Source organism: Erpetoichthys calabaricus, chromosome 7 (genome assembly GCF_900747795.2).
Source record: "Erpetoichthys calabaricus chromosome 7, fErpCal1.3, whole genome shotgun sequence".
Lineage (NCBI taxonomy): Eukaryota > Metazoa > Chordata > Cladistia > Polypteriformes > Polypteridae > Erpetoichthys > Erpetoichthys calabaricus.
This window is the reverse complement of record NC_041400.2, coordinates 190,137,122-190,156,384: the sequence shown is the minus strand read 5'-3', so window position 1 is coordinate 190,156,384 and position 19,263 is coordinate 190,137,122. Positions and strand designations below refer to the sequence as shown.

At 41.1% G+C, this 19,263-nt stretch overlaps 1 protein-coding gene across 1 annotated transcript in view; it reads left to right on the top strand.

Moving 5' to 3' along the window:
* cntln (centlein, centrosomal protein) overlaps nt 1–19,263 on the top strand; it is a 515,615-nt gene that overhangs the window by 255,355 nt on the left and 240,997 nt on the right. The window contains exon 11 of the mRNA XM_028805853.2: nt 6,054–6,179. Coding sequence (XP_028661686.1) covers nt 6,054–6,179 — 126 coding nt within the window. The remainder of the gene's footprint in view (nt 1–6,053; nt 6,180–19,263) is intronic.

The window sequence follows — 19,263 nt, the reverse complement described above, 5'->3', positions numbered from 1 at the left end:
TTGACCTTCACCACCTCTGCTCCTTGCAGTCACACCCTTCCACCACCTTCCCTCTCATTCATGCACATGTACTCCATCTTTCTCCTGATGACTTTCATTCCCGTTCTTTCCAGTGCGTACCTCCACCTCTCCAGGTTTGTCTCAACCTGCTGTCTACTCTCACTACGAATCAAAATGTCATCCGTGAACTTCATAGTCCACACAGACTCCTGTCTGACCTCATCTGTCATCCTGTCCATCACCGTTGCAAACAGGAAAGTGCTCGAAGCCGATCCTTGATGTAGTCCCACTGTCACCTGAACTAGGCTTTAATTCCTTCTACATACCTCACCACAGTCACACTGTCCTCATACATATCCTATACCACCCTCACATACTTCTCTGCTACTCCCGATGTCCTCATTCAGTACTATAACCCCTCTCTAGTCACCCTGTCATACGTGTTCTCTAAGTCCACAGACACACAATGCAATTCCTTCTGACCTTCTATGTACTTCTCTGTCAACACTCTTAAAGCAAACATCTCATCTGTAGGACTCTATCCTGGCATGAAACCATATTGCTGCTCACAGAAAAAGCTTATGATATAATAGAAGCCAATAGTGACCAATGCTGTGCAATGGCAGAAGATGTGAAAAACACCCATGCCAAAAAGAAAAAACAAAATCTCACTCTCATAATCTGCATGTCAGCTATCCAGACATATGCTTCAAACGTGCAAAACAATTTTTGTTTCTACTAAAATATTGTTCAGTCATGCCAAGGTCAAAATCTCTGAGATCCCATTTTTTCCCCCCATTCTGGTGTTTGACGTAAACATGAACTGAACCATCTACATGATTTTTGTATTGTACAGTTGCCATGTGATTGGCTGATTAGATGATTGCATGGATAAACAGGTGTATGGGAGTTGTTAATAATTTCTCAGTGAGTGTTCAGTCACCAATACTTTCTTTGTTAACAGTAAACCAACAGCAGTCCAGATGTTGTGGTATTGCTGTTTTTAACACAACTCCACCACTGATTCACTGCCACACAAGTTTTTGTATGGTTTTACAGAAGAAAAAGAAGTGTTTTTTAGCCTGTTGGCAAGCCACATTTTCATTATGGCAATGTAGGCAGATTAGTGAAGAACATGCAGGTGGTTGCCCATTTCGTTGTCAGTGACTGGACAGGATTTTCATTCTTCACTCCCAAGGATAGACGGCACTCCAGTCCAGCACCTACTTGCCATGGAAGAGGTTGTGTGGCAGGGAAGTGTTTCACCCTGAGCGTTGTTTTTTTAACCACTTCGAACGTGAAATACAACAATCTACACTTTTTCTAATGATAAAATGTCTATTGTGCTGTAGCTGTAAAACATTTTAGATTGACAAATGACATGTGCTTACTACAGTGCCTTGCGAAAGAATTCATCCCCCTCTGTGTTTGTCCTGTTTTGTCACATTGCAATCTAGAATTAAAATGGATTTTCATTTGCATTTTATGTAATGGACTAAACAATATGGTCCAAATTGTTGACGTGGAATGAAAATAAAATACTTTGTGTACGTGTAAAAAAAAATGTAAACACTGAAAAGTTGTGAGTCTATGCTGTATGTAGTCATCCCCATTGTTATGTAACCATTAAATAAGATCTGGTCCAACCAATTTACTTCAGAAGTCACATGATTGATGATTAGGGTCCACTTGTGTGCAATCTGAGTGTCACATGATGTCTGTATCTCTAAACCTGTTCTGAAAGCCCCCAAGTCTGCTGCATCACTAAGCAAGCAATATGAAGACCAAGGAGCACTCTGGCCAGGCCAGAGACAAAGCTGTGGAAATGTAGAGTTCAGGGTTGGGTTATAAAACAAAATACCCCACAGAGCTCCATTAAATCAATTGGAACAACATGGAAAGAATATTGCACCACAACAAACCTGACAAGAAGGATTCCACCCACCACAACTCACAGACTGGGCAATAGAGAGACATTCTACAAAGACACCAAGGAGAACACTGAAGGAACTGTAAAGATCCACAGCAGAGACGGGACTATCTGTCCATAGGACCCCTCTATGCTGTATACACCACAGAGTGGGGCTTTATAGAAAAGTGTCCAGAAAAAATGCCAAAGCTTAAAGAAAAAAAATAAGAAAACACGTTTGGAGTTTGCCCATGTGGTGGACTTCTCAAACATGTGAAAGAAGGTTCTCTGGTAAGATGAGACTAAAACCGAATGTTTTGGCCATCATGGATTTGAAAGAAAATAAGCTTCAATATTTTAATTTAACAAAAGGGGGTCTTTATTAGCATTTATGCAGATTCAGATAACATTAATGTTCTGAAATCTCAGTTAACACCGTGCACACTCTACGTGTAGCAGTTTGAAAATCTTGCCCCCATACTTCACCACGCTGTAAATCAATCTCAAAGTGCTGAGTTCATACCAAACAAGAGTTAGGTCATGTCTGGTGACTTTTTGGTGGCCCTTAATTTGCAAACATTTTTCAGCTTTATTGCTTACAGAGATCATTAATTGACTTTTCACTAACAGCCTGTCCTTAAACTCCCAAGGTGCTCCTTTAACAAAAGCAGGACATGTGGTAAGTCACATCACATTCATATAATAATAATAATAATAATAATAATAATAATAATAATTCATTACATTTATATAGCGCTTTTCTCAGTACTCAAAGCGCTATCCACACAGGGAGGAACCGAGAAGCGAACCCACAATCTTCCACAGTCTCCTTACTGCAAGGCAGCAGCACTACCACTGCGCCACCTGTGAGGACACTAATAACCGCCTGTGGAAATATTCTGTAAGTATGATATGCTTAATCAGCACCTATAAAGATACAGATCTGGTTAAAACTTAAAGAAAATAACTAGTGTGAAACTACAGGGAGATTCACTCGAAGGAGGCCCCGAATATTCAGTAGTAACTCTCGCCAGGATGAAGCAATCTGAACGAAACAACATGCAATGTGCTCCTCAGTATATGTAGCTTCGAACAAGCCGGGTTGCCCCTGTGTCGGAGTGATGAGGTAGGCGCTGGACAGCAGTGGCAACTTTTAACCTCCTTTTTCAACTTGCATACCGCCCGTACCCCTTCACTCAGTCACTCGACTTCTCATCAGGATGGTGGTTTACAGTATTGAGCAGTGTGTCTTCATGGTGCAAAGTCAGAATCAACTGGATGATTGTGAGTTAATGGAAGGTTACTTCCAGCAAGATGGAGCAACATGTCACACTTCGGCAAGGAGCATGGCAGAAATTAAGTCGTCCTTCAGCAAAACAGGGTAATTTCAAAGGGGCTTTGGCCACCATGGTCACCGGATCTGACACCACCAGACTTCTTCCTTTGGGGTATGCTCAAAGGAAAAGTCTAATGGAACAAGCTTCACACTGTGGAAGATTTGAAGGAAAACATCCCATGTGAAATTGCTGCTATTCCCCCTGAGATGCTGGTTGATATGTTCAGGAACATGGAGCGCCACGTCGAAATGTGTCTGGCAGAAAGCGGAAACCATTTCCAACATTCCATGTAATGCAGTCAATTACATGTACGTCAAGGTATAGAGCGTAATTTTTTTGGTTCAGATTGCTTCATCCTAACGGAAGTTACAACAGAATATTTGGGGCCTCTTTGAGTGAATCTCCCTGTATTTAACACACATGAAACCCAGTTCATTACTTTAGTGTCAAATAACAACATATATTTTCATAATGATAGAATTTCAAGGTAACAGACCAGAATGCAAACCCTGAATAGACACATATATCCTGTAGATGCCACATGGGCTGGACGGGCATCCCAGCCTGAAGAGGGGATGGCTTCTTACCCTGGACAGGAGGCTCCTAACAGTCAGATAGGCAGCCCAGCCGGGGAGGAGAAGGAGATCAGACCTGGAAGGAAAGACCAGAAGGGATGGATGGGACAGCCCACTGAAAAGGGAAGATGTCACTGGGGGCTTTTTACTCCTCCAGCACGCTAGATGGCAGCAGCCCCAGATATCTGTGCCCAGCAAGGCATGCCAGGAGATGTAGTCTGGCAGAGTAGCCCTGCTAGGGTCACTGGGTGACACAAGAGGGCGCTGCAGGGAGACAAGCTCCCTGTTATAATGGACTTTCACATGACCCGGAAGTGCTTCCATCGGGCAGTGGCCCTGACACCGGAAGTACTCCCAGGTCCTTAATAAAAGGGATCACACTCCCTTACCCAGGCGAGTAGGAGCTGTGAGAATGTGGGGCAACACTCGGTTGGAGGAGAGCAGAGAGGTAGTGGTGAGTAGTGTGGCGAGAGAGAAAAAGAGAATCTTGGGCTTATGTTAACTTTATTTTATATTTTGCTAGTTTTCTTGAAGAGTGTGTGTAATAAACGCACTGTTATTTGAACCCAGGACTCTTAGTGTGTTCGTGTTGAGGTTTGGGGCTCACGGACGCCTTGCTTTGTATCACAATCTCCATAAATAGAATAGAAATTGAGCATATGCTCTCCCACAATGGGAAATGCCATGTGTGGCGCCAACCCAACGCTTCCCATCACCCTTAGAACACTCTTCCCACTGTGACGCAAGGCGGTGGCACGTTGTGGGGACAGGAAAACTGGTCAGGATTGAAGGAAAGGTGGATGGCACTAACTACAGGGCAATTCTTGAGGAAAACCAGTTTGAGTCTGCTAGACATTTGTAAACATCCTGCTAAAGTGGCACTGGAGGGGTTTAAAGGGAAGCATTGAAATGTCTTTTAATGCCTCAATCCAAGTGAAAATCTTTGGCATAAATTGAAGACGGCTAGACACCAAGCACAAACCATCGGACGTGAAGGAGTTGGAGCAGTTTGGTCTTGAGGAATGGGAGAAAATCCCAGTGGTGATGTGTGCTAAGCTAATAGAGATTTACCAGGAGACTTGCAACTGGAATTACAGCACAAGGGGGCTCTACAGAGTACTGATGGTAGGGGGCGAATACTTATGCACGCTCAGGATTTTTTTTTTTTGTCTTAATTATTGTTTGAGCCACAATAAAAACTATTTTGCACCTTCAAAGCAGTAGGCGTGTTATATAAATCAAATGCTGCTAACTTCCCAAAAATCTATTTGAATCCCAGGTTGTAATGTGACAAAACAGGACAAACACTGAAGGGGACGAATACTTTCACAAGGCACTGTATGTCTTGCATAAAAGCAACAATCTTCCTTTCCTTGCATCTCATGAATCATTTAATAAAAAGCATCTTTAAGTGTTTGTTGGTCATTTTTTACATTATGCTGTTTGTGTGACACTTGAAATGGTTTTTATTTGAGCATTGGTTACATTCTGTGTCATTCTTATGCTGTTCGTGTCATGCATTAAATGCCTTTTAGAAGTGTGGCTATAACACACGGAGTTCTGAGCCTATATTCTGAGGATTTATAATTCACTTACCTAAATTAGTAATAAAAGGCAAAGCATTTACAAAGTGGCTGAAACCTTTCCCTTTAATGGTTGCTGATGATCTTCTTTACTTGCTTCATGAACAATTATCTAGTTTTGGGAGCATAACTCTGCCTACTTCCAAGTTTCATTACATTTATAGACCATCTGGTTTGAACATGATCCGTAATGCTGCCTGTTATATTTATATTCTTGTAGCATATTGTTCCTTCTGCTTTACAATGTGTTTAAGTATTTCAAAGAAAGGGAAATCATTTCCCAATTGTTTCCAGTTGTCCTATCAAGTGTAACCTTGGACCCTCATAGAGCAATTAGACGAGCCTCGTTCCCCTCCTTTGTAATGAGGTTTCTTGCATTTCTGAATCTATAACCCTTTAGTCTTCCCTAATGGGACATCATTATTGTGAAAGAAACAATGTAAATGTAAATGAATATACTCATTAGCAAGTCACAGAGAAACCTTTAGTGGTAGCACCGTGGTAATTCTACTTGTTATTCCTTTGGTATTCTATACAGGATTTTTATAATTCATTATTAGTATTCTCAATTACTTGTACTTTAATTTTGCATGCTTTTCATAATACACTGTTCAAACTTGTTCAAGCATGCCCTGGTTTTATTCTCCAGGATTCACCTGTGAAGCGCTCAAGGTCTCTGTCCCCAAAGAGCTGTGCCGGTGAGCTGGAGGAATTGAAAAGGCTCCGAAAATACAAAAATAAAATCCAGAACTTAGAAGAACTTGTCAAGTTAAAGGTGAATATGAGTTATTATTTAATACGTATCTGTCTGATTTTCTGTGCCATGCTACTGCTGTTCCCAGTTTACCTTGGCCTTTTTTTGTATTCTCTTAGTTGGCTGTATGTGTCAGATTGCGTGTAGCCCCATTATCACTGAAATGAAAATATGATAGTAGGCAATGTTGAGCCCACTAAAATATGAATATGAGCCACATCTGAATTTCACACAATGGAAGGCTCCCGCATAACATTTTCATTTATAGCCATTTCAGATGCAGTTTAATGTTCTGCCGGAATATATTATAACTTTGCAGACATGCAGCTGGTGCAGTGTGTAAGCGTACGGTACGTACTTTGAACCCTTCACAAGTTGGCTTCATGGTACAATTCTCTCATTAATGTTTTGTCAAGGTGTCTTGGATAATGTGCTTTTGCCAGTGAGCAGTTTTAGTGCTTTGCAAAACCTTGACAGTGATTAGTCAATCAGTTAACTTAGCAATCTGCTGTATAATAAAACACTTAAGGGGTGTGTGTGTGTGTGTGTCCAGTCCCTCGGAGCAATCTGATTGGTCAGTTTGGCTTTGGTGTGATTGGTCAGTTTGGTTTTGGTGATGCAATGAAAGAGAAAGTCTTGAATGTGAGACACACGAGGAGGAGTAAATACATCCAGCTTTCTCCATAATGTCCTGCTTCACCTGTAGAAGATGTCAGGATTAATAGACAGTAGATGGCATTATGCATATTACTTTGTGTCTACACCTATTCCTCATGCTTTGAGGCTTGTCGTGCTGGCACTGTTTTATGTATTAGATTTATGTGTTTATTGATCTACTAGCATTATGTGGTGTAGCATGGGCATCTCATAAACAATATAATGATATTAAAAATTGTAAGTAAGTGGAATTGGAAGGACTCTGATGACATCAAGGAAGAGTGGGTGGGGGTACCAGCAGGTCACACCTTTTAATCCAAATGTAAATACATTCAAACAAATAGCTTATAGAGAAGGAAACAGAAATAAACTAAAAAGGAGTCTTTGTGATGTCTTTAATGGCAATCAATGGGGTCATCTTTAGGAGCTCCATGCTGTTTGCAACTCAGGTCTGATTTGAGAAACCATTATCTGGGGCATCCATTTTGTTATAGTCCTCCAGCCATTAGGGGCAGATTCAGTTGCCCTCAGTGGGGCATCTTCTTGCTGCTGTGGGTGACAGAAGAGACCAGAATGGTAGCAACTATGCCCCCTCTTGCCACGGGGTGGTGTCGGTTACCTCCGATAAACATGGAAGGTGGTTGTAGCTGCTGGTGAGTAAAGTAGGGTCAAGCATGGGTCAAACACATGCCCGAAAGAAATCTCTCAGTGCAAAAGTTTGTATTAAAAGATTTAGTGAAAATTCAAAGCAATCAGTCCACACAAGAATAAAGATAAAAAGTTGCTAAACAAGTAGAATAAATGTCTCTTCTCTAAACTTAGCTTTTCTTGTCAAACTTCAGTTGTTTCTAAGCTTGAAGATGCTTTACTTTGCCTTCAGTACGCTCTAAACGTACGCCACTGCACATTCAATAGAGCACATTCAATTTCATACTATTAGGTACATTAAGGCATGGTTTAAAAATGCCCTCCATGCCTTATACTTGGCAAGGCAGCTCACTAACTGAGATGAATCTATGGTCAGAGAGATAAGAAATAGTTAGAATGTACCAATTCAATTCAGCTTATGGGGGTTATAAGAACCTCCCAAAGACTATCACTAATATATAAGCAAACATTTGATATAATTTAAATAACTAGCAAATGGCTCCTACAGTGGTCCTCTGACACGTTTACGTGACAATCCATGCTTGTGTTTCAGCTCAGAGGGTGACAGCATGGTGATCAAAAATTAAAACAAATTTAAACTTTATATATTTTTTTGAGCAGTATGTATGTATATATGTATGCATATACTGTATACATATTTATCTTATAATAAAAAAAATCTTGGGCCAAGACGTGATCTTCTCGGAAAGACAGTTTGACGTCACGCAAGACTAGACTTTACAACCTTTGGAAGCAGGACCTGTGAGACGGCCATTTTTGCACATCACCCCCTACTTACAATTTAAAACAAGATCACAGACATCAACCTCTCAGTTGCTGGAATGCTTTTGGCAGACACACTTTATGTGCTTCCAGCTATTAAAAATTTTATACGTTCTAGATGGCACGTCAAGGACTAAGCGAATAAGAAAGAGCAGCTATGTGCAAATTCTGAAAATAAGGAAAGTAATAATCAGCCCGGACCAAGTGGTATTGAAATCCTCATAGGTCCAATCGGGGTCAGAAAGAAAAGACTTAATAAAGACATTCAAAAACGTTGGCGCGATACACATACAGAGCAGGTTAGAGATTATGAAAGTAGTAAAATTTGAAAGTATCAAAAAAAAAAAAAGAAAGTAAAGATTGCATTAGCGAAAGAAATGGAAATTATTACTCGGTGAAATAATGGAACAGCAAAAAGAGATCACATATATGGACATAAGTGATATGTCAGAAGTATGTAGATATTGTAAGGCTTTAAAGTTTAAGTTGGAGACTTGTAGATTGTCTAATTCATGTTGCCATCAGGGAAAAGTATTGTTGCCTACCAATGAAGATGCGTATCTGCAAGAATTAAAAGATTTGTTGTTTGGTGAAAATGAAATCCACAAACTAAAGGCAAAAAAAATCAGAGCCTACAATAATTTTTTCGCATTCACATCATTCAATGCTCAAAACATAGATCTGAACAGTAATGGACCATACGCTATGAGAATCTGAGGTCCTGCAACAATTAAAGCAACGACAAGTTTAATTTCAAATAAACTTCAATTCAGTCAGGTGTATATTTATAATCACGGACAAGCGATGGAACATAGAATCGAAAGAGTATATAACAATTCCCATGAAAATAACAATCTCTTTAAATGGTATATCTGGATAACCAAACCCAGGGGTGGGCGAGCGAACCAAGCAGGGGGCAGAGCCCCCTAGTGTGTATGTGTATATATATATATATATATATATATATATATATATATATATATGTATATACAGTGCATCCGGAAAGTATTCACAGCGCATCACTTTTTCCACATTTTGTTATGTTACAGCCTTATTCCAAAATGGATTAAATTCATTTTTTTCCTCAGAATTCTACACACAACACCCCATAATGACAACGTGAAAAAAGTTTACTTGAGGTTTTTACAAATTTATTAAAAATAAAAAAAACTGAGAAATCCCATGTCCATAAGTATTCACAGCCTTTGCTCAATACTTTATCGATGCCCCTTTGGCAGCAATTCCAGCCTCAAGTCTTTTTGAATATGATGCCACAAGCTTGGCACACCTGTCCTTGGCCAGTTTCGCCCATTCCTCTTTGCAGCACCTCTCAAGCTCCATCAGGTTGGATGGGAAGCGTCGGTGCACAGCCATTTTAAGATCTCTCCAGAGATGTTCAATCAGATTCAAGTCTGGGCTCTGGCTGGGCCACTCAAGGACATTCACAGAGTTGTCCTGAAGCCACTCCTTTGATATCTTGGCTGTGTGCTTAGGGTCGTTGTCCTGCTGAAAGATGAACCCTCGCCCCAGTCTGAGGTCAAGAGCGCTCTGGAGCAGGTTTTCATCCAGGATGTCTCTGTACATTGCTGCAGTCATCTTTCCTTTATCCTGACTAGTCTCCCAGTCCCTGCCGCCTGAAAAACATCCCCACAGCATGATGCTGCCACCACCATGCTTCATTGTAGGGATGGTGCCAGGTTTCCTCCAAACGTGACGCCTGGCATTCACACCAAAGAGTTCAGTCTTTGTCTCATCAGACCAGAGAATTTTCTTTCTGATGGTCTGAGAGTCCTTCAGGTGCCTTTTGGCAAACTCCAGGCGGGCTGCCATGTGCCTTTACTAAGGAGTGGCTTCCGTCTGGCCACTCTACCATACAGGCCTGATTGGTGGATTGCTGCAGAGATGTTGTCCTTCTGGAAGGTTCTCCTCTCTCCACAGAGGACCTCTGGAGCTCTGACAGAGTGACCATCGTGTTCTTGGTCACCTCCCTGACTAAGGCCCTTCTCCCCCGATCGCTCAGTTTAGATGGCCGGCCAGCTCTAGGAAGAGTCCTGGTGGTTTTGAACTTCTTCCACTTACGGATGATGGAGGCCACTGTGCTCATTGGGGACCTTCAAAGCAGCAGAAATTTTTCTGTAACCTTCCCCAGATTTGTGCCTCGAGACAATCCTGTCTCGGAGGTCTACAGACAATTCCTTTGATTTCATGCTTGGTTTGTGCTCTGACATGAACTGTCAACTGTGGGACCTTCTATAGACAGGTGTGTGCCTTTCCAAATCATGTCCAGTCAACTGAATTTACCACAGGTGGACTCCAATGAAGCTGCAGAAACATCTCAAGGATGATCAGGGGAAACAGGATGCACCTGAGCTCAGTTTGAGCTTCATGGCAAAGGCTGTGAATACTTATGTACATGTGCTTTCTCATTTTTTTATTTTTAATAAATTTGCAAAAATCTCAAGTAAACTTTTTTTCACGTTGTCATTATGGGGTGTTGTGTGTAGAATTCTGAGGAAAAAAATGAATTTAATCCATTTTGGAATAAGGCTGTAACATAACAAAATGTGGAGAAAGTGATGCGCTGGGAATACTTTCCGGATGCACTGTATATGTATATATATATATATATATATATATATATATATATATATATATACACTGCTCAAAAAAATTTATGGGATCATTAGGTCTGACACCTAATAAGTGGAGCTTCAGGGATATCAATCTGTGCAGTTAAGAAGCAGAAGTGATTGTGAATTCAACTTCACCTGCTTTGGTGCCAGTGAAAGTGACAACAGGAGCACTGGAGAGGCCACAGCAAGACACCTCCCCAGAAAAGAAATGGTGGCCACAGACGATTGCCCTCTCCTTATTCTTCCTGACTGATTCTTCTTTAGTTTTGCATTTTGCAAGTGTCCTTGTCACTTGGCAGTTGGTTGAGTGATTATCATTACTGTGCTTCGTGATCGATTTGGATATTCTGACCATTTTGCTTTGTTTTGACTTGGCCTTGGGATTTGGTATTGGGACTTGGTTTCTTTGATTGCCTTTGTCGTGTCATGCAACACCTTTTTCCTGTTTGTGCTCCACAGTGCTCATCAGTAGTGGATGTGGATGGTGTGGTATATGGATCCGTGACTCAGAAAAAGGTGGCCGATTTTAAATAAATAAATAGTGAATGGGCTCCTCTCTGGGAAGTTTTGCAGGTGCGAGCGATCGGCTGAGAAGACGGCTCATCTCCGGGTTGGTGCAAGGCACTTAGCTGACCATGAGTTGCCTTGCCGGCTGGCACATGCAGATGGTCTTTTACATTACCAGCCCAGGGATGGCAATCAGACAATCGCACTTGCAACTGCTCCCCCGCATATAAAAGGAGAGTGCAAGGGATTGATGGGGGGGAGAAAGAAATGAAAGAGGTTAAACAAATGAAAGAGAAGCAGGCAGGAAGACAGAGAGAGAGAGAGAGAGAGAGAGAGAGAGAGAGAGAGAGAGAGCCGGGGCAGGTGCAAGAGAGAGTGAACCAGGAGGCTGTGAGGAAAACCCCTCCACGGAGCGAGTGACCACTTCTCAGGGGCTGTTGAGAATCATTCCAGCTGAGCGACATAGGGAGCTGGAGTGACCAGGTGGTGCAGCTGGCTTTCCACAGAATTCTGGGAAGGCAGCGGGTGTTGGCAAGGCTTGGATTGGGAGCCCCATTGTGAGCACCATGGCCTTTTGTCTTGGGTCTGGATTCGGGAGACTTGTTGAAGCCATAGTAGCAGCAGGGACCAGACCAGTAGAAGGATGGTGGTGCCTGTCGGATAGCTGTCTCCTTGGCTACAAGATCTGGTTAGGATAAGTTGAGGAGATGGCTGTTTTTAAAGACTGTTTCCTTCTGTATTTTAAACTCGTTTTAATGGCTTTATTTATTTGGATTTGAACCTCCACTAACATTTGGATGTTTTTGTTGGATTATTTTTTACTGAACATTTTTCACTGCACTTTGGAAGCTCTTTGGATTTGTTTGGTTTTTAATAACAGCACTGAGCAATGTTTCACCATCTCCTTGCTTTATGTGGTGTCCTCATTTGCTTGGCTCATCCCTTGGAAACGTTATCAGTGGTGGTGGGTTCAAGAGGCTCCCTGTGGGACCTGGTATGAGGATGGCCAACCTGATGGGTCACAGATGGGCATCCCGTTCCATGGTTAAACATTCCACATTGCGCAGAAAGCTTTCTATGGATTTTGGCCCAAGGTAGACCTTAAGCCCATAAAAAGTGGATTTGCTGTGTACTGTTTTGGTACAAATGGAGTCTGAAGTGGTCGTGTTAAGAGAAACTGCCTGATCAACATTGAAACCTTACCACTGTGACCACAGACGTAGTGTGTTTCCACGTGTTAGTGGGGTAAGCTGTACAGCCAACGCAAAAGTGCAGGTCATTTTTGACTTTCCTTCGTATATCCAGACTTTTTTTAAGATACCCTCAAGTCCAAATTGTTCTTCTTTGCTTTGTTTGTTGTTCAGCGGGTCTCATTTCCCAAGTACGTCAACAATTGGTAAAGCTTTTCCTTGCACAGTTTAATTTGTTTCAGGAGGTGTCGCACAATATTTTTGTTCAAGAAAAGTTGCTTTGTGGCCAGTGGCTGCTCATTTATTGCACAGTGTTTTTTTGTTTTTTTTTTGTTGCAATATTTTAATGAAATAAAATTGCTCCCTTGTTCAAGTCTTATGTGTCACATTTTCACAAATTGAAGTTACTCATTATAAATGCTTATTTTACATTTTATTTTCTAATTGTCTTAAATAGTGTTAGTTCATTATATGTATACATTTTCTCTGTAACTTTATTTCAGGCTTTTTTGATTATTATTCATATAACATATTTCTGGCATTTTTTCCAATAGCATTTTCAAATAAACACCTTCAGTCCAGACCAGAATGTTTGTTTCTTAATAGCTGCAACATAACTGGCATCCTCTGTGAATATCCAACAGTAAATCTATACTTGTCACATTGCTTATTGTGGTGTTTGTTCTTTTGTCCTTGTTAATAATAACAGGGTTCAGAGCTTACATTTCGTTCTCACCAGGCCAACAGTGTCATATCAGCAGTAAACAAGCTCTTGCTTTTCACCAGTCAACAGCATTCCATCCCTGGCCAGTGAAGCAGAAACCTGTCCTGCCTTTGCTTGCCTATTTAATATGGTATCTGTTAAGGTCAGAATAATTTTTGTTGTCAGGAAAATCTATATATTCACCTTAGGTCCCATGCAATTTTGGAATTTTAATGGCTACTAGGATGCCCTAATATTCCCTAACACATCAGTGTGTTCCTCATATAACAGTAAGGCCTGCTGGGAGAAGTAAGTGTAAAGAAACCAACTGTTTCCTTCGATCGTTTATTGCACCTTTTTAATGTTACTGAGGTGGCTTTGGTATAATACGCATGGGCAGGCAGCACTCCTCACTAACCTTGGAAACAACATAAGTAAATATATATATATATATATATATATATATATATATATATATATATATATATAATAAAAGAGGAAAATTGTATCAAAAGACTAGGGCATGTAAAGGATGGGAAGTTAATTACTATGTAACAGGCTTGGAGCAGGGAGTGGCTTGGGGGGTCCATAAATCCACTATTTGCAATTCTAATAAATATTCAAAATCCTTAAAGATTTTATATGTGACGTCTGAAATTGTTTTTCTTTTCTCTCTTCTGTCACTGTGGTTCATATGATGCTCACCCTTCTTTTACTGCCTGGCGTTTACTTTATATTTTGACAGCTTCCTTTGAATTGATTTAATATCTGGTTGAAAGACATAAAGTGTTTTGGAACAGGAAACTTTTTTCTGAATTAAATTGTTTTAAAGGTGGTGACCCTCAGGGGTCAGCACAGAGACTGTTGCTCTTTTTCAGTTACTGTGCAGCATTGCCACATATGAGTTTCCCTTTTTGTACTGTATGTCCTGTTTGGTACGTTAGTAACAATACTTGCAGCATAGATACTTACTCTGTGTGTGTGTGTCTGTGTGTGTATATATATATATATATATAAATATCTATATACTCACAACTCTGTGGTGGACAATTTAGGATTTTCAACTTAAGCCTGAGTGTTAAAAAAGTGCCAGTGATATGGAAAACGTCTTGTCCAGTTCCTGTTCCAAAGAAGGCACATCTTAGTGCCCCTTCTGACTACAGGCCAATGGCGCTCACCACACACATTATGAAAGTCTTTGAGAGACTAGTCCTGGAAATACTTTGCCCCCAGGTTAAGTCAGCACTGGACCCTCTCCAGTTTGCCTACCAGGCGAGGATTGGAGTTGAAGATGCGATCACCTACCTGCTGCACCATGCCTACAGTCACCTAGATAAGCCAGGAGGAACTCTCAGGATTATGTTCTTCGATTTCTCATGTGCCTTTAACAACCAACCATCCAGCCAGCCAGACTGGAGATTAAACTATCAGAAATGCAGGTGGATGCTCCCTTAGTTTCGTGGGTCATGGACTATCTGATGGGAAGGCCACATTTTGTGCAGCTACAGGACTCTGTGTCTGATACTATGCTGTGTGGCACTGGTGCTCCACAAGGGACATTTCTGTCACCATTCCTCTTCATGCTGTACACTACAGATTTTAGTTACAACACAAAGGGCTGCCATCTGCAGAAATTCTCTGATGACTCTGCAATAGTTGGTTGTATCAGACATGGAGAAGAAATGGAGTACAGGAAGGTAGTGGACAATATTGTTGACTGCTGTGAGCTGAATCAACTGCAGATCAACACCAGTAAAACTAAAGAACTGGTAGTTGATTTAAGAAGATCGCGATCTCCAGCCACTCCCCTGTCTACTGTATTAAGGGTATGGAGGTGGAGATTGTTGAAGAGTACAAGTATCTAGGGGTGCATGTGAGCGATAAGCTAGACTCGTCCAGCAACTCGCTGGCCATATACAAGAAGGGTCAAAGTAGGTGTGGTAGGAGAGAAACTGGACAGCTTGGAAACTGTGGCAGATCAGAGAATGTTGTCTAGGCTTTGGTCTATTATTGAAAACGCTAATCAACCACTTCATAATGTTGTGGTTGGACAGAGGAGCGTTTTCAGCAGTAGACTGACTAGCATCAAGTGCTCCACTGAACCTCACAGAAAATCCTTCCTCCCCACAGCCATCAGACTCTAGAACTCCTTTTCCGGTCACTCACCCACACTTTAAGCTATTACCCTTTATCTTTATTGGATATCCAGGTACATTTTTCAAGTACTTGAAATATGCAACTATACGATCTGTTCTTGTGCAATAAATGGTCTTCTCTTCACATGAGAATAACCTTATTTGTTCTCAGAATGTGCAATATTAACTTAAGGTGCAACACTCTGTACTCTGGTTTGATACTTACATTTATTATACTCTATTTATATTTACATGATTACTTTATACTTGCTCTTAGTGTAACATGTCCCTTGTCTGTTGTTGAGTTGCAACATAAGTAATTTCATCCATCCATTATCCAACCCGCTATATCCTAACTACAGGGTCACGGGGGTCTGCTGGAGCCAATCCCAGCCAACACAGGGCACAAGGCAGGAAACAAACCCTGGGCAGGGCGCCAGCCCACTGCAGATAAGTAATTTCCTTCGGGATTAATAAAGATTTCTGATTTTTGATAATATATTGTGACAGATGCCCAGGGCCCATGCCTGGCCGGGATGCCCCTTCACCATATATACCAGGGGGGAAAGGGTGGGAAACTCAGTATCTCCCCCGTACGCTAGATGGTAGCCTCCCTGGGTTGCAGTGGTGCCTCGAACTCCCCCAGGACTTCATGGGGGTTGGAGTTCTGTGCAGCCCTGTTGAGTTCCGCAGGTGCCGCCAGGGGGTTCTGCAGCAGGAGCTGCTGGGCTCTTTTGGGCATTGGTCTCACCACACCCGGGAGTACCCAGTAAAGGAAGCCAGCGACCACCACTCAGTGGCCAGAATCAGGAGGAAGAGGATGAGATTGCCAGGGAGGAGTGATGGAGGAAGAGAAAGTGTGTTTTGCTTGTGGTTCTTTGACTGCTGTGCTTTGGGACTGTGTTGTGTCTGTGGGTACAAGGAAGATGTAGCCTACAGACAAAGAAAAATAAATATTTGTTTTATTTTACATGGGACTCCGTGTGAATCTGTGTCGGGTCGGGCGCAATATAGCGCCTTTTCATACTATATATATTATGTGTATGTATGTATATATATATATATATATATATAAATAAAATCCAATGTCTGTCTGTTTGTCTATATGTTTGTTCACTTTTCATGAGAGAACTACTTAATGGATTTAAATCGGGTTTTTTCTATAATTTGCTTGAATATTCCGGTTGATTTTGCGCTTAGTTCGCTTGCAGTACCGATTTATTTGTCGGTCTGCCTCTCACCACTCATTGGAGCGCACCTCGCCTCATCTTACTAGTGATACCCGTTTGGTCAGCAGTCATTATCATCTAGAGATTGTTAAGGAGTAATAACTTTTGATGTTTTTGAGAGAGAGATCAGAGCTACTTGTGTTTTAGAGGGTAGGTGCTGATTGGTAGAGATATGACGGCCACATGCTTTTCTTCCCACATGGCGGATGCTCTCCTGTTAGGTTGAACACTGTCAGATAGATTTTTTTTTTGTTTTTATTATTGACTTTTAAAGTTTGTCCTGTTTCACTACTACGTGGACGCAGCTGTGGGGGACAACTAATATATATATATATATATATATATATATATATATAATATATAATACTAGCTGAAATACCCAGCGTTGCCCGGGAGGAGAATAAAGTGATTTTTTTGTTTAATTGTTTGAGAAAAACATAATAAAAAAAACAACTTTAAAAATAAATTAACAAACAATAAAGACTCACTAATGTGCTTGTCTTGCGGTCCTATATGTATGTTATTATCCTCTTGATGCTCGGAACCGGCCAACTCTATTCAATTTGAAAAGCAACAGGGGTGCGGTGCTGCTCAAACATAAAGAATGCTGGCAGTCGCCTGCTATATACTAACTGTGTAAACTGATCCTAGAAAGTATTGAAATTGTCAGAACTACTCTGGGCATCTCTCTCCTAAGAGGGTTCGTGTTTCCAACGTGCTTGCATCGTTTGTGCATTAGCAGCTAAGTGACTGGCTTTCTTCGGAGGTTTCCTTTTGCCGGTGTGCTGGCCTCGCTTGCGTATCCTCAGAGCTGGAGTCGTCACCCCGAATCTACTTCTCACTTCCGGGCCGGACAGACACACAGATTTGCACGTGTAGGACTCTATTGAATTTCAAAAGCAACAGGGGCTGAACAACAGAATGCTGGCAGTCACCTCTAGTTCGCCATCTGGTGGTCGTTCAGAGTTTCAACTGGATGATAACATGCATACAAGACTGTAAGATTACCCCCATCCCTACCCAGAAGGGGTGAGTTAGGGTTGATTTCACCCCACAGTATTTTTAGTCGACCATTGAGAAACATGTGAACCAAGTTTCATGAAAATCGCTGCAGCCGCTCGGATCTGATGCTGGAACATACATACATACACACATTGACTTGTGTATATATATATATATATACTAGCAAAATACCCGCGCTTCGCAGCGGAGAAGTAGTGTGTTAAAGAGGTTATGAAAAAAAAAGGAAACATTTTAAAAATAACGTAACATGATTGTCAATGTAATTGTGTTGTCATTGTTATGAGTGTTGCTGTGTTTTATATATATAAAATACACACACACACATATAAACATATATATACATATACATATACACATATATATACTTATCTACATATATATATATATATATATATATATATATATATATATATATACATATACACATCCACATATCAACATATATATATATACACATATATACACACACACACGGTTTATGGGTGATGATTGTTTTACTCTTTTTATCTTTATTTTATTTTATTGTAGAATCAACTCGTATCTGCGCACAGCAGGGCAGCCGTGGGCGGATGCGTATGGTGTATTCACTCCATGTTATCGTGCATTGCGCTGTCAGTGGTATTTTGATAAAAGAATTTGAACAACATATAAGAAGCGTATAAATTATTAAACAGTAAAACATTAACATTTAAGAAGTAAAGTTACATTAAGTACTAATGCAGTGCCTTCGGGTATACCTCATTTTTTGTTTGCCCATTACATGCTTAAATGTATACATTTTTTGGTGCACCTACCCGAGAACACGCGACATATAACCGAGCGTGGGAGAAGCATGGATTTTAAACACGCGTTGAGTTCATCTGCTGGTCTCCGTCGTGGAATAACTGGTAATGTTTGACTAAAATCTACAGCGAGTAAAACGACATTACCTCCTATTTTTTTTTTTACGATCTCTGAGATCTCGCTTTTTTCGGTTCAAGGCTTCATAAGCTCTTTTATGTTGTATGGTGTACTTATCCCAAACCATCATCTTTGAATGTTGCAAGACTTTCGCCTTGTATGTAGATCGGGGTAATTACATTCATTGCATTCCTAGTCTGAATCACAATCTGATTGTATGGGTGGTTACCTGGCACTGTAGGGTCGCCACCCGTCCTGTAAAATACGGAATCGTGCCGCGTTTGAGAATAAAAATTGCACGTCCCGTTTTGAATCAATACTGGACGGGATTTCTCCCGTATTTTTTTTTATCATTTTTTTTTTAAAGCAGCGTCTCATGCAAATCATCCCACACGCATTTTATGAAGATGCCTCCTTTCCTACTTTTGATTGGGTAATACTTGATGTCATCGTTAGTTTGATTGGTGTTTTTAACTGTCCAGTGAGGAGGGCGTGTCTTTTAAGTACAGTCTGCAAAGTGTTGGCACTGAGATGTGGCGTCAGCGCCATAGTTGAAGCCCCTAACGTTGCGGTCAGCAAGTCGGCTAACATCCGCCATGTGCCGTCTTTCAGTTGCGAGAAGCAGATCATAGAATGGTTGAAACTGTTGCCCCTAACATTGCGCCACGGCGTGTGGTTCGTTTATACCTCGTGTCTT